The sequence below is a fragment of the Coloeus monedula genome, assembly GCF_965178545.1.
Source record: "Coloeus monedula genome assembly, chromosome: 10".
Classification (NCBI taxonomy): domain Eukaryota; kingdom Metazoa; phylum Chordata; class Aves; order Passeriformes; family Corvidae; genus Coloeus; species Coloeus monedula.
Genome location: NC_138790.1, coordinates 6,828,637 through 6,845,458, shown reverse-complemented (window position 1 = coordinate 6,845,458; position 16,822 = coordinate 6,828,637). Strand labels below are relative to the sequence as shown.

Sequence of the window (16,822 nt, the reverse complement as noted above, 5' to 3'; positions counted from 1 at the left end):
AAGCCAGAAGTAAAAAACGCTTTCAAGACATGAAATTATTCATAAGGATTTCCATTTTTCTAGCCAGCACTAGTACTGCTACAAAACTATAAATGGATTCACAATTATTTGTAACCTAATCAGGCTGTAATTACTAATGAGACAACGGTTAATGTTAAATTTTGAAGTTATCCTGGCTATGCCATGCTCTGGGCAAAGCTCACGGATCCAAGCACAGCTTCAAGACTACATTTTTAATTGGTGGCATTGAACTGAAAACCCTGATCTTATTTAACAGCTGCTGATTCTCCTTTATTCTTACACAGTGAATATCCATTTGGTAAGGAAGCAAAGGTTTGGAATCTCAGCCAGTGCAGATTCACACCAGTGGAAGCACTGGCTCATCAGCTCTGCAGATGCCTAATGCAGTCCTTAGGAACTGTTTACTTTCTGCAGCACATAAACACACTAATAACATAAAAGTTCAATATGGCCAATAGATATCAATTCTTCTGAAAGCCTGGTGAATGCAAAAATTGTTTTTTTAATCTATGTCTTAAGACAGTCAATATCTTTAAAAACGTAGCGCTCTTTATGAAAAGTGAAATTGATCTTTCTTCTAATTCATGTAAATCACGCATTTGGTTTCTCCACCACAGTCATTCCTAATACATCCCAGGAGCTCTGTAAATAAGAATATTGATTTTGATGACCTAGGGAGGTGGTACATTGAGAACTGACAAATCCACAGTACAGCTAAATGACTCCTACAGTCTTAGGTGGGGAGTTGTTTATATGGCTACTTTCACATGACAAATGACTGATATAAGTTTTATTAAACCACATGACAAATGACTGATATAAGTTTTATTAAACCACTAGCAGCCATAATAATATATTTTTAGAATATTAGACATTACTTAGAGAATAATAGGTAAAGCTGGAAGGAAATTTAAGGGGATATATAAAGCGTATCTCTGTGCCAAGGTTGTGCATGTACCCCCACTACAATTTCAATAATAAATATAAGAAAATAAAATGTACTGGGTAAAGTATAGAAAGGGAAGATTAGGAGATCAAGTTCTTATTTGGTGCAAGTAAACAACTGCATTAGAAAATGCAGCTTTCAAATAAGAATCATTGTATTTAAGGTATATTCACTTGTGGCAGTGACACAGGACACTTCACTGCAGTGGCAGGAAGAGTTTGCAAACTGATTTGCATGCAAGCTGTGAGCTGCTTTTGTAGCCTTGAAACTCATAATGTGTAATACTGATTTTCACAATGGGTTTCAAAAATACGGATGGCTTAATTACAACTTTAAATAATGAAATTGCTTAATCATGCTGACAGATAAAGCACCTGAAAAGCCTGATCATGTAGTGTAGCTGCAGCATGTCTTTGTGCTGTCATGCTGTAACTTCCAGGTGTCTTAGTAAATTAGATCAGTAGTTCATTCATGATGAAATAATTCTATTATAATCCACCTTTCTTGTTGCTAAATTGCATCAAGCAAATATGTCAGTTCAGTAACACTTGATGACTGCAGTTAGGCAGCAACCTGTGTTTAGTTTTTAACTGCAGAACTAGAAAACTGCTCGGTTTTGCATTTTTATATAATTTTTCATCATGTGCTTGAACATATGCTTTTCTAGGCTTTGACATTGTCAAGAGACTACTACCCAGATGTTAAAGTAAATCAGTGGAAAAACACCACCATACTTTCTTCCTGAACTGCAGATGTCCAGAAACCCTGGCTCCAAAGCCAGAATAAACACTTCATGCACATGGATAAATTATATTTATTAATAACACAACCTCTTTGTCTCCTAACCTGCCATTGGAAGGATAAAGACGTCAGTCCTACCTTTGTGAAATGCTTCAGACAACACCTGAATGCTCCAAAGCCAACCTGCTTTTCTTGTAAGATAAACAACAGAGGGGACTCAGGAAATTGCCCAAGACCTTGAACATTTCCAAAACAGTTTGTGCGTGTGCTGTACAAATTCTGGTGGCATAAGTGATCAATCATACAGTGTAAAATAGAAATATTAGAAATAGCTGACAAATAAAGTAAATGTGACTGTTAACCTTCAAATCATACTTTGATTGGGATTTTGGGTTCTAGGCTTTAAATTTCCCGAGTTCCCAGAGTACTGTAGAACCAGGGCATTAACAGACACTTTAATCCAGCTTGTTTAGGTGTATTAATAACTCCATATCAAGATATTCTCTAAGAAATGAAATTATTTTGAGGGCCTTCCCACAGTATGCTTAAAGAAGGTTAGAGTTTTTATTATTTCATAGTGCTATAGACAGTTTTAAATCCCTTTTATTCTATGCAGAATTTCCTTCTTTTTCTTTTTCCTGCTTTGATTGAGAAATGGGTGTCTTAGGGTCTAAAGGGCTTGGTGTTCTAACTTGCCTTGGGAATGATCATAACCACATATGAGAAAAACAGTTGCCCATGTAAGACCCAAAGGACAACACATATTAGGGATCATTTAAGAAGGGTCATTCAAAGTCCTTGGGAACAGTAGCTGATCATGAAGAGGTGTGAAAATTCCATACCAGTGTAATAAAGCTGTAATAAAACAGGTCACAAAATTGCAAAATGTAGAGCAGAAATATGCAGAAAAATGTCCAAATAATTTAAAGCAAATGCAAATAGAGAAATTATAAAATACTGAGCTTGGTTGCTCCTTAAGGTCATCGAAGTTTTACGGGAGCACAGAGCAGTTACTCTGTTTCACACCAAGCTGTACTGCAGAAATCAGAAATGCACAAACCCACACCAGATTGTAGGGAATACTTCAGAGGTGGCCCAAGGGAACTTCTGTATGTCATAAAGCAAGTTCTGGACAGCCACTGTGATTGGTTTGTCAAGATTTTGTTATCAGTGATAGAGCAGTTGCATTAAAAACTTCTATTAAACAAGCTTCTTTCAGTTGGGATCTCAAAGAATATTTTTGGCATTTATCATCACTGGTGACTCATCCTTGTGCTACCAAAAACTGTTTTGAAGCAAGACACTGAATAAATATTTGTCAAAATAGCATTTAAAGATGGAAAGTGGCAATGAAGTGTATCAGAATAGACAGGGCTGTAATGGAAGGCACCTGAGGTGCCAGGGATGCTGCCAAGACTTTTTAAGTCCTGGAATTATTTCATCTCTGTTGCAGAATTAGTGAGATTCATTTATCATTTATCTCTTACTGGCTCTGTAGGAAAACACCTCACTGATTTCTTTCTGCAGTTTTATTAGAGATGTATGCACAACACAGTGCAGGCCTGCATACCAAATTCTAAACTAAGTGTTTAAGAGCATAAGAAACTCTTTTGAGCTTCAAGTAATAAACAACTAAACTCCATCATAAAAAAAAAAAAGTTAACTTCAAATAGAGCATCATGTTGAAAAGGATGGGACTGGCAAGCCTGAGGACTTTTACCTAGAGGAGAAATTTCACGCACAGAGATGATGGAAACTTGCAGCATCCTGTCTCTCTGTGTACCCGTAACCCTCTAGGACTGAGGTCATTGTGTACTTTCCGTAAGTATTCACTAGTTTTCCCTCTCTCTGAATCTCTAAAGAGGGAAGCCACTCACAGTTTTCATTACATGAAGGGTGCTCTTCTCAAAACTGAATGCACACAAATAACAATTCTAAACAATGTCTAAAAACCCAGCATAAAAGAACAACTTCCAAGCATAAATCCTGTTATTTAATGGAAATACCTAATTTAAGCATAAAAAAAAAAGAGTCCAGATACCAAATCAATTTCACTTTACTCTCTAATCATGTAACATAAATTCCTTCAAAAGTCAGTTCTTGCTCTACCATGTCCTTGTGTTTTAAAAAAGGAGCTGGGAGTGAAGAGCTTGACTGGCCACAACTGCTTTCTCCAGGGGGAAGCCCCTGGTGCGTGTGTGTGGCCAGTGAAGGGGTGAAATGCAAACCAAGGCCTTGCCTTGATCCTTCAGCAGTTCCAGTTCAGTGCCCACACAGACAAAATGCACATTTAGATTTAGATGCACCACCTTTACGTCTAGTTCCTGTTAGAAAAGGAATTGTTTGGGGCTTTTCCACAATGAAAAGCACTGCAGGTTAAGTGTGGATTATTCAAAGCAATTTATCTCATCTTAGTGAAGAAACAGTAACTTTCTGCGTATTTATCTGGTTTTGCTGACTTAGAATAACTCCAGATCATGCAGTGCATTCCCTGTTTTTAATGGGATCAATATCAATTTTGCCCATGGCGTGAAGACTGTTTGCAGAATGATAACATCCAGAAAATAATGTTGCACTGTGAATAAAGTACATGAAAAAATTGTTCATCCCTGGCTCAGAGACCTTTTCCCGCTAAAAAAAGTGCTCCTATCCTATTGATTTAGGAGCAGGAAAAACACCTTTTGGCTTGACTGTCCCCATATTTGTGTGGCAAGTGTAATACCTGTGCTGGACAGAATGCAAAACACACTGTCCTATTTAATGTTATGTATTCCACTGCCACCAAAGGCTTGAATGCCATGGTTCATCATTCAAACTACAATTTTGGTTTGGTTTGCAGCTTTCTAAGAAAGTCAAAGACTATTCTTAAATGGTCCAAATGCATAATTGGCTAACTAAATAATTCACTTAAAATCACACCTATGTTCATATCTATTTGAGACAAATAGATGATGATTTAGTTGTGTTTTACTGTCTTTGGCAACAAAACTTCTTGTAATAGGGTTTAAAAAGTGTCTAATAGTTAAAGTATGAGAAAAGAAATGACAAAAAAGCTGACAAACACATGGTGATACTCAACTGACACTTTTAAATGGGAAACTCAGAAAAAAGGTCATGATTCTGAAACAAAGGAAACACCTGGGCTTACAAGGAAATGAGAATAAGTAAAAGGAAGGAACCTCCTCTACCTGGGCATCTATTGCAGTTTTTATTTCCCAGCATTACAAACTTGACACTGATTTTCTTTAACATTGCTCTTTTTATTCCTTTACTTCCAAATTACTGCTAATGGATTCTCTCACAACTAAGACACTTTGCAAAAGGATGAAAGTGGGGAAAATCCCAAACTATCTACATTTCTTTTTTTCCCATGTTCCTCATAAACAACAAGGATACCTTCAGTGTAGACTGTTACCCTTGATCATTAGCACCTTCTGCAGAGGACCTAGCAGGTCACTAGTAAAGGCACGTCTGCCCAGGGCTGTTGCACTCTCAGGTCATGGAGCAGTACAGGAAGTTAAAAATTCACCTAGGAAAGGCCATTAATGTAACAAATAGGGCTAAATAAACTCAAAGCCATACTGGAAATCAATCCTTACGTTTATGAACTGACTTAAAGACACAAATCTTCCCAGAGCTAACTTGGCAGACACGGTCATGTGGAGGTTCCAGACACTTCTTATGCAAGGCTGTTACGGTGCCAAGAGGCTTCAGATGCACTCAGGTGCAGCTGTATAAAATGTTCTGTGGATCCCTGTATCCAGAAAAGGATGGAGCCTGCAGCTGTGTGCCATACTCACCCACCACAGAAATGAGATCTAGAAAATTCAATTAGACCTGGAATGACAATAAGCTCACATTCCTGGTCAGTGACTTGAAAGAATGAGGAGTCTTGTGGAGTAGATAGAGCCCAGAGCAGCTGGTATCATAAATTTTACTGTTCCACAGTGAGAATGATAAATGATTTCACCAGTTCAAGCTTCACCCTCTTCCAAGGTCACTGGATTCCTCTCAGCAAAAACAATCTCTGCATTGTTGCACTCATAAAGTGAGCTCAGCAATAAAGTGCTCTGCCACATTTTACGCTGCTCTGGCTGTGCCTGGGACCAAGCCCTGGAGGGTCTTGCAGAGTCATCTCTGCACTGTCCTGTCTGCAGAGTCCTGTCCCACAGTGCAGATGGGGGGACATGGACAGCAGCTGGGCACAGCTCACTTCCCAGGCTTTTCTTAACATAACAAAAACAACAAGAAAGTGGAGAGTATGCCACTACAGAATGAACTCTCTGGAGGTGAGATTTCCAGAGGTACTTCAGTGTCTAAATATGCAAATAATCAAGTTAATCTTCTCTTGAAAGTCTAGCCCACGTTCTTTTCATATTGAGTAGGATCCTAATTTGTTTTATGATGTGGTTTTAAAATATCCTGTGCTTTCTAAGGTGGACCACTCTGGGTATACAGTTAGAAGAAGGCATCATTTTACTACATTATAGTTAAAATTTCTCACTGCCTTGTCTTCAAAACCATGCAAGTTCCTTCCCAGCCCATTATTCACATATATTTTATTTTCAGTTTCTTTTAATTTACTCTACCATATAGGCTAGATGGAGCATGAAGAAGAGATAAAGCAGCAATTTTTATGAGGTCCCTTCATGACAAAACTTACAACAGTATCACCATGACAATATAAATTTATCTTCATGGAAGTCTGGGCACACAACCCATAACAAACTTTATTTATACTTTAATCTTACTTTCTTTTTCAGCTATAAACAACAGCTGAAAATATACTGTGGAAATCAATTGACAGCAGCCGAATGAAAGGAAATTAATCAAGTAACCTAAAAAAAATATTTTCTGCCTCCAGTTTCCATCATGTAGGAGTTTTCAGTAGTAGTTAGGAAGGTTTATGGCCAAGTTACAAGACTTACACACACAAATTTCATTTATTGAGAGGACACTGGCTCTTCTCTTATTGTAAGGACACAAAAGCTGGCTGCACTCAATTTTCAAAATTGAAATACTTCCCACAAACTTTGCATTATCATTAATTTAGATGCTTAGTACAAAGTTAGAAATTCAAATACATCTTCAGCATTCAGAACAGCCTTATCTGAGGTGATGTCAGTTACTCCTGACTTGCAATCTTCAATACGATTTAATTTAAATTTGTTTTAGACACTGTAAGATTTCATATCAAGTACAGCAGAAACTGATTCCAGACTGGTTAACGTGCATGCAAAGCAAGTGCTATGATCACCACAGGCTTTCATCTGATAAACACGATGGAGATCTCATTTTTATATGCATTAGAAGGTGAATTAGAAAAGTAAACATCCTATAGCTCATCTTCAATAGCATAGTTTGGACTCAAAGATAAGAAGAAACTTGCTTTGAAAAAACAGTGCTTTGCTGAAGTCTGTCTTCTTTCATCCAAATGATCCTTATCCTGCCTAGAATTAATAAATCTATGAAAGGCAACTCTTATCTCTTTAATAATAATTTTCTTGCAATATACTCTTAATAATAAGGAGAAATTACATACAGCACAGCAGATGAAAAAAAAGGTCTGCAGATTGGATTTACAATATAATAGAAGAGCCCTTCTGTGTCAGCATACTCTTTACTGAAAAGGTTTCCATCACTTCCATTGTGCTGATAAAGCAGATTTTTTAAAAATGGTAAATGGAAAACTTTTAGGGAGCTATATGCAATGTCACATCTCCCTCCACTGCCAAAGGATATAAACCTCTACTTACCGTTTAAAGTGGCTCAATTAAAAAAAAAAAAAAAACTCCTGCATAAAATGACTCAACAAAGTTAACTCATTTCTCTCTTTTTATGTGGACCCTAATTAGAGTTAAAACAGCTGCAAGTTGCAGTGAAAGTGCAGAAGACTCCAGACAGACCCCGGACAGACTTCAGAACAGTTGCTCTGGGATCTGGGTCGTTCCCTATGCTCTCTAAAGGGGATGAGGAGGAGGGAGGGTCCTGGATAAGAGGAAGCAGGGAGTACCTGGTCCAATTTCCAGTGGAACTCGGCGGGGCGGAAGGTGTCGGCCTGGTCGAAGTCCTTGCGCAGCAGGAACACGAGCCGGCAGTTGTGCACGTACAGCGCGTAGTGGTGCCGGTTCATCTCTGCGGGGAGGGACACACCCAGCTCAGCCACCCCACACACAGCAGCACTTCTGGTTGTGTCTGGAAGTCTCATACACAGACAACACCCAGCCAAATAAGAGAAACCCCAAAGAACTGAGTCTTCTCATGGATCATTATGGTTCTTGCCGGGAGCATCTTCTTGAATTATGCCGTATCAGCTTTGTTTACGGAATCATCCTGTCCCAGCTAATAAATCAAATCCAAATGCATATTTCATATAACTAGTTTCAGTGAAGAATTAGAACTGTTTCTCCCAATCTAAATAATGAAAAAAATTAAACATAATTTCATTATTTTATTAATCAATTTCTGTGAAATCTCTCTAGCTATGTTATCCCAGCTGTGTTTGAAATTTAGGTAGTCATCAGTCCCCTCAATAAGCTCTCAAGTCAGCAATGTTTAGAGTGGCACCATCTGAGATTAGTTTTTTCTCAGACCAAACAAAATGAGGAGAGATGGCAACACTCTACCGCTGTTGATATTCCCCTTGCATAACATCTTTTCCATACACAGACTCACCTGTCTTGTCAGAGTTGCAGAGAATAGTCTCCTTCTCAGCTCTTAACCCAGGACTAGGTCCATGTTTCATCCACAGAGTGATGGTGAATTGATCAGTTAAATTTTTCGGGACTATTCCATCTGGGATTTTGGCTCCTTGCTTTCCATCAAATTTAAAAATGATGTCATTGCTATCCATGAGCAGCCCAGCTGTCCAGTTGGTTGTTGTACTGGGAGATGGTAACAGGTCAATGGCACCTGAGGAAGCTCCTGCAAATCACATATCATGAATAACACGATGAGAGACCAATGAAAAAGCTGTGAAGATTATATTAATATAGGCCAGGGTTCTGATTCACACTCTTTAGACTATTTTACTACCCAAGTGGCCCTAAAGCCTCAAAGCCAAATCACTGAAATGTTATAAAATACCAACCATTGTAAACCAGAAAGAGTTTTCTAGATTAAATGTAGTGCACAGGAAACTATAAAAAATAATGTAAAGCTACCTTTCTCAGAAATGTTCGTTATTTTCTGAAATTCATTAATGACATTTCTTCAGCTGTTTCAAGATCTGCTAAGAGTCAAAACAAATTTTCTGCATTTATCTTCCCTCCCTGACAGCATGAAGATAGGTGGGGATAACGTGCGGTAAAATACAGCATGGTGGGGAGGAGTGCAGGACAGGCCACACAGTGTCCAGCAGACAGGCATGGATATCCACAATAACTCTGGTAGGAATGTCAATTCACAGGGGGGATTCACCCTGACCAGATAATATCATTTCAGTGCTGGTTTCTGGTACATATTTGATGGTTGTAACTCCACATGTTCTTTAATGATAGACCGAGACGGAAAACACCGTGGTGCCAAGGTCTGATAAAATAGCACAGTTCTTCACAGCTCTATGTTTCCTTACAGCTTAACAGCTGCCAGGCACTATTAAAAACATGTAAGGAGCTACCCAGAGCATTTACCTACTGGTGAAAGACAGCATTTAGCATTAAGGAAATACAATTCCAAGAATCTTTGTGTTCCTGTTGCTGCTTTGCCAAGTAACAAAATAGTGAGCAAACCGTGACAGCATAAAAAATCCCCTGCTAAGATATTCTGCCTTCACCATCCAAGAAGAGATAAAAGATCCCAAATCTCTGCAGGTATGCAGAATTTTAAACCAAGAGTGTATAGAATTGTATCATATGGACTTTAAACAAAAAGTATGATAGTAATGATTTGGAAACATTCACATTATTCTGTAACTGAATGTCTTGGATTGTCCTCTAAAATTTATTACTGTAAAATGAGGCTATTTTGAAGTGATATTTTAAATTCTGAATAATACACGACACTGCATTGCTTAATACAGAGATGTTACCAACAGGAATACATCAAACTCAATTTATCCAGATGGCACAATTTGGGATCAATTTTTTTTTCTTCTTTAATTCAATCACTAAAAATAAAATTATTTGCACAGGACACAAGCAAAATCATTATTTTCTCACTCATTTTCCTTCTGAACTAATTTTTATATTCAGTTTTTTAAATTTCCAGAAGGAACAGAAATACCTTGTACCATGGTTTATATCAAAGAAAATACATTTTTAAATGGGCACATGGTTGTCTTAGTTAAATTATGAGCTCAGAGAAGCTTCACCCCTCACTATCTACTCTGGCCACAAACATTTGGAAATATCTATTTTTCTATTAGAATTAATCCAAGGATACACTCCAAAATGCAATTTTCTCATGGTCAGAGTATCATAGAATGGTTTGGGGTGGAAGGGTCCTCAAGGATCAGTCAGTTCCAATGCTCCTGCCATAGGTGGGGCACCTTCAAGGCCCATCCAGCCTGGCCTCGAACACTTCCATATTGCTAGTTAAACTCAGCAGAGTGCTCAGGTAAATTACCTTATTTACCCAACTTAAGGTCAGGCTTGTGCAAGAGCATTTGTGTAACCAGCACCAAGCTCAACAGGTTCCACTTTATCTGCCCATATTTGTATGGAGATTTATGGCTAAGTTTGGAATCTCATCCTGTTAGTGTGTTTTAATCCTGCCCTGAGAAAAACCATTGGATTATGTGCTTGGGAGACTTGGCTGGACTAAATCATGCTTTTTCTATCCTAATAAATCCAGCCAGAGTCCCAGGCTGCTCAGCCGTGTACAGAGACAGACCTGAAACAATGCAGACAGGATCTGTCTGGAGGTGTTCCCAGAACAGCCTTATCATTGCATCAGTGCTCTTCCAAAATGTAGTGCCTGATGCCCTTTTCTCCCAAAAATGCTTCCAGAACAATGCAGGAACTGCTGCATGAAGCTCAGTTTTGGGCTGAGATCCCTGAGGCACCTCTTGCATATAAAAGTGTTTATTTTCACAAGTGATTTATGCAGTTGGCCCCACCTCCTCTCCCAATCCTGCACATTTGGGCTCCAAACTTTGTGCCAGGATAAGCACACAGTGATGCTGCTTGCTGAGGGACCAGACTGCTGGCTTAGCTACAACCAAATCATCCAAATAACACCCAGCCCTAATTGTACTTCTTGATCAGATCAGCAACTTTCTTTGAGCTTCTTGCAATGCTGCACCACCCAGGATAACAGAGAGAGGGCAGGATCTTAGCTGGAGCAGGGCCTTGAGTCTGATACTCAGTGTTGCCCTGACTCAGTTTCCCATTTGCCACATGTGAGAATTAGCAATCCCATTATTTTCTGTTTTACCTACATTTCGAGGGAAAGGAGACAGCACCAGAGCCATCTTTCCACTATATTTTAGGCTCCTTAACCTATATTTCTTTTAGTGTGGTTTATTCTATGTTTTTGCAGTCCAAATGGCATCTTTTAGACAGTCTATACTTTTTATTATTGTCAGGTGACAAGGTGAAAGAATGCTTACTAAAATGCTTTGAGGCACAACACTAATAATTCCTTGACTTTAAAATGACTTGAGTGCAATTTAATCATTTAAGCCGCCCACCTTGACCGTCCAAGGGAGTGCAGATCTCTGGGTTAAGAAAAGCAAACTTCAACTTTCTGTCATCTAAAAAATGAATTTTAATTCACCCTCCTTAGCATCTGCCTTCTCCAGATTTCCAACAGATAAATGAAGAAATGAGCACAGGCTTTATAAATGGGATCTTTAATTACACACAGAGAGCCTTGCATTCTACATGGTGCAGAGCTGTCTGTGAGTGCTCAGTTCTGCACTCTGCAATCACACAGTGCTTCACTGGACAAAAAATTCAGGGTTTTCTTCCTTTTCAAAGGATATTATCATCCAGCCATTAATTACAATAAGGCAATTTCTGGGAGAAAACTGATTTCCAGAAATAATTTAACCTGCTTTCATAAGAGTTCTCTCTACATTAAGGATGGTAATAAATACTAAATAGCAAAGTACAGGCCAGGCTAAAAGCAATTCTCATGTAAAGCACATTGTCACTTACAACCCTTTTATCAAAGTCCTGTTACAAGTTTCTACTATGTCTGCTCTCTATGAAGATACAGAAAACTTGGACAAAAAACCCAAATTCTTTCCTCAGTGAGAATTTTCCCCCTATTTACATACACTCTTACACTCCTATCTATTTTCTCAAGTGCTTTGCATTCTGTTCCTTCACAGATGTGCTGAGCAAAAGCTGAAGTTCAGCAGTGACATCTGTCCACGGCCCAGAGCTGCCTGCAGCCACCACAATGGCCCTGACAGACCTGAGAAACTCTTGTAATTCTCTTTTCTACTCAAGTGTCAGCAGGTGAGGCAGTCAAGCCACACTCTGCAAACTGAACCCCTTAGAGTTTGCACAACCTTCCTCATCTGAGGAATTTTATACCAGCTGAAGGTAACTCCTTTCAGCCCTACACTTTGAAATGATAATGTTGGATACAGCTGCTACCAGTGTTTGATTTCAAGGTAATAATTTCGTGGTTTAGGTCTTGTTCATAGTGATCTGCACTGAGTGACTGTGCCATTTGGAGTTCAGGTCTGTAACAGCACAAAGCAATGTTCTTTTGGCTGCCAGTGCAGGTTCTTAGAGGAGGCAAAAGTATTTAACTTTGGCTATAACATATTTATTTTTATTAAAATTCTAGTACTTTATGAAATCAAGCCTTGCTCAGCCTCTCAGATTTAATGTCATTAACACGATTAAGATGCATACTGGGGCAGATGGGTTTTCATCTGCTCTTCTAGAGCCCAGGCAGTTGGATAAAGACACACAAAGTCATGATTGTTTCTGTGATCTTAACTAAGCAATTTTCAAGTTGAAAACATTCAGATTTTATGACAATGCTACTACTCCCACTCGCCTTTACCTCCCTTTCTCCATCTCCACTGATAACTGATAATTTAAACTGCCAACTATTTTCCCCTGGAGATTGCTTCTCCATTTTTAATAATTTAGTAACACTGACTGAAATTTTTCATTTACAAAAGTTATTTCTTAAAGGTTAGTGTATTGATCTTAATGTATCTGCAGCACTACTGTGTGGTTATCAGAGCAAAGGTAAGCCCTACACCAGAGCACCCCAAACCAAAATCCATGCATTTAAATGGGAAAAAAATTACACACTTGCTACTGTAGCTGAGATAGGGGCCAGGCAAAGAGACATTTTGGAGAAGATAAGAATCAATGTCCACACCATCCAGGCTTCAGAGGAGGACTCTAAAGATAGGATATTAGAGGAGCAGGACAGATAGCTGATCTCAAAAGATAAAGGCGTTATTGTGTGGCCATTGCTTTGCCAGATACAGAATCTTGAAGTCTCAAAAAAATGCAGCAGTATCTTCAAGTATTTAATCTGCCTTTCCAAACTGATTTGTGCCTTTTACACCAAGTTATCAAAAAGCACAAAAAGGGAGGAAAATAATTAGGAAATATTTCTTCATGAGGTCAGCGCTTATCTGAAATTCATGTTTCTTAAATATTTTTGCTCAAATGATTTCCCAAAATACTCTTCCACTTTTTGGTTGTTTGTCCTCTGGCACAGCACTGAGCAGCAAAACAGAAAGCTGAGTCAGGAGGACAAACACAACAGGGAGATTCCCTTCAAATCCTATGGTATTCCTGTGATGGCAAATCTACACTGGAAATCTCACTACATTGTCACACCAGTATTTGTAGCAGAGGGAAGAAAGAAGCAAAAAGATGTGGAATGAGGAAGAAGGAAAAATAGGGAAGGGAACAAGATCAGGAGAGAAAAAAAATAAAGGAAGGCAGGGAGACAGTATGAAATAGAGAGAAAAAATGGAAAAGAAGAATGAAGCAGCTGTCAAATACCACCACTCTCTCCATTTTCATTGCTACAATCCAAGGTGAACCAGCTGAGCTAAATCCAAGTGCTGAATGCTTACAGGTCACAAGGAACTGGAGCTTTGTCTGGAAAAAAACCCCCATTATTATGTCAACTGAAAACCATATTCATACCACATAATTTCTGCAGAGATTTTTCTGAGTAGGTTTCACGATCACAGCCCTTTCCAATGTAATTGGTCTGCAGTTCAATGGTGGTGTGGATTGAGGACACTGGTCCATCACACGTTTCTAGATGGATGCTGGGAAACAAGGGTATGCTGCCAGAGCCAGGCCTGTATTCAATCCGTTTGTTCCAGTCTGGAAAAACAAACAAATAAAAACAACAAGATCCAATAGTGAGTAAAAAAAGGGAAGGGAGTTATATAATTTTAAATGACATATTGTTCTCAAAGGTCACTGTCTAAGGCAAAAATAAGAGTTCCTGAAGTTGGCAGCAATAAGCTACTGTCCTAAAAAAATTGGATTTTGGCCCTGTTTTTCTAAGAGAGTCAGGCTCAACTAAGTAACACTGCTGCTGGTTGAGTCACACAAGCATGGGCTACACACATCTCCTGACAAGAAGTGCTAATTGGTGTCAGTCTGGAGCTCCGGTGTCCATGTTCCCGTGACAGACTACAAGCCAGCTCTACACGGAGGAGGTGTCTGCTGTACCCAATTTGGTCAGATTTCACAGTGTTGTGGTAAGAACAAATACCTCCAAGAACCAGGCTACACACGTCAGTCTAATGTAACACCTCTGTAGTGCCACTTGTCTTTGAACATCTTCCTAATTTTGTGAAGCATTAATGACAGGAAGTTCCAGCTGAAAGGATGACTTGTGCTTCCAGCCAGATCTGACTAATCCGTGCTTATGCAGACGCCTCACAGCCCACAGCAGTTAAACAATCTCCTGCCTTAGGCAGCCACCTGTTTGTGCCACACATACCCCTGTGCTGCTCAACTGAAGCATTTAATGTTTGAAATCCAATTAATTATGGTGTTTGCAACACGCTTCAGAGAAAACCCAAACAAGCAGCAGTAATTACAAACGTGTATTTTAGCTGTCTTTACAGCTCGTGTTTTCATCAAGTCACAGAATGGCTGGAGTTGCAAGGGATCCTCAAAGCTCTCTTAGTCCATCCCCCTGCCATGGGCAGGGACACCTTCCATTAAACCAGGTTGCTCAAAGTCCCATCCAGTCTGATCTCAGACAGCTTGAGGGATGGGGCATCCACAGCTTCTCTGGGCAACCTGTGCTGTGCCTCAGCATCCTTCTAGGAAAAAAAAATTCTTTCTTATATCTGATCTAAATCCAACTTAAAGCTGTTGCCTCTTGTCCTGTCACTACAGATCTCAGTAAAATGTTTTTGTCTTGCTTATAAGCCCCCTTTAAGCACTAAAGAAAGGCCTCAGCAAAATCTCCCTGAAACCTTCTCCACACTGAACAACCCCAATTCTCTGTCTGATCTTACATGAGAGATGCTCCAGCCTTCTGGCCATGTTTATGGCCCTTCCCCTCGTTGCTCTAACAAGTTCAAATCTTTCTAGGTAAAAGAAGACTTCATAAATGGAAAAGTTCTAGGTCCTAGCAGTCAACAAAATCTCTGGAAGCAAATGGACAGAGACATTCTTTCTAAATATCAGTGGAAGGAAAACTAAGAGTAGATACAAATATAAATATGGTTTTAGTAGGTGAAGGAGCTTGGTGTTTTCCAATAGATCTCATTTTCAGAAAGCTTGAAAAATGGTGCTTTCTCCCACTGTCTTAAACTGTATTTAACATTTACAAAAAAGTCAGAACGTCCAATGTGAACACTGAAGTGTAAGGCAGTCATCAGTCCAGCGTCCTGGCAAAGATGCTACAATCACTGGTCTGCATTTCAAAATTCTCAGATCTTCTTCCTGACATAACCCAACTGGTAATCGTGCAGCATTTTGTTATCAAGAGGAAAATGAGACTTTCTGGAACATTCTGAAAGTATGTTTAGCATCTTTTTTCACTAAAATCTTTAGGACTTGTACATCGTGACTATGACAACCATGAGTACATGACTACCTGTGCACACATAACTGAGTTGCTATTTCAGTTGTAATTTTCAGGTAATTCACTCCATTTTTTCCATATTAAGTTAGATTTGATCTACAGTATTGCATATTTCTCTGCAATTGTCAGCTCAAACAGTTCCATTAGAATTTCAAGTATCATATATGGGACAGCATTACAATAATAGGTTTCTGTTCCCTCTCCATTGCAGAAATTTGAGGTTAACACATTTCCAATAGAACAACAGCAGCAAATTCTTCCAAGGTACTTCACGTAAAAATAAAATAGTTTTATGAAAACTAGTAACATATGAATTACTGATGTTTATTATCTTATTCACCAGTTCAGGCATTATATTCCTCCACCCAAAAGGGAAAAAATTAAGTCTTTTATATATATCTGAAGACTTTCTGATATTTCAGCAGCTTTCAGCCACATTTTCACTTCTCAGTTATACCAAATGAACCAGCACTCATACAAAATATTCATTAGTGGATGAGAGATGTGACTAAATTACAAACTACAAGGTATCTGCAGCTGCATGCTCACCTCCAGCTCTACGAGGAATGTCCTACAAAACCCACACCATATAAAATGCCACTGCTCACTAGGAAGAATAATGGGAGCCCCCTGTTTCTGCCACAAGAACTAGAAGAGGTATTTGTTTCACAGTATTACCTTTCAGCTTAGCAGAAGTGGGAATTTGTACCCAGAGATCATAAACCCTGCACCCCCCTAAATCACTCACATTAATCTCAGCCCTAAATTGTAAAACATCAACTAGACTTGAACCAGTGTTTTTGTACTTTGGTCCACTGCACCATCACAGACCAATCCTCATCCTACCACCACTGCCTTCACTGACTTAGTGCAGATTTAGGAATTCCACCAAGATGTCCCTCTCCGTGCCAGAGGCATTCCCAGGCAGGTGTGAGGAATACTGGAGTAGGTCACAATCCTATGATGACAGAACAGTCCCTAAAGGCAGCGACAGCTCTGATAAGAAACAACTGGCTTATTTCCATAGTACCTGCTCCCCAAGCACTTCAGCATCCCAGAGCTGTGCTGAGGCCAGCACCCTCTGGATCTCACCACCAGTACAGGCAACAACACTGGGAAGTGCAC

General features: G+C 39.2%; 1 protein-coding gene across 1 annotated transcript in view; it reads right to left on the bottom strand.

The window, feature by feature from the left end:
• CLSTN2 (calsyntenin 2) overlaps window positions 1–16,822 on the bottom strand; it is a gene marked incomplete at its 5' end in the record, with an annotated part of 313,171 nt that overhangs the window by 39,273 nt on the left and 257,076 nt on the right. Inside the window, 3 exons of the mRNA XM_082288258.1 lie at window positions 7,722–7,843; window positions 8,384–8,632; window positions 13,786–13,971. Coding sequence (XP_082144384.1) covers window positions 7,722–7,843; window positions 8,384–8,632; window positions 13,786–13,971 — 557 coding nt within the window. The remainder of the gene's footprint in view (window positions 1–7,721; window positions 7,844–8,383; window positions 8,633–13,785; window positions 13,972–16,822) is intronic.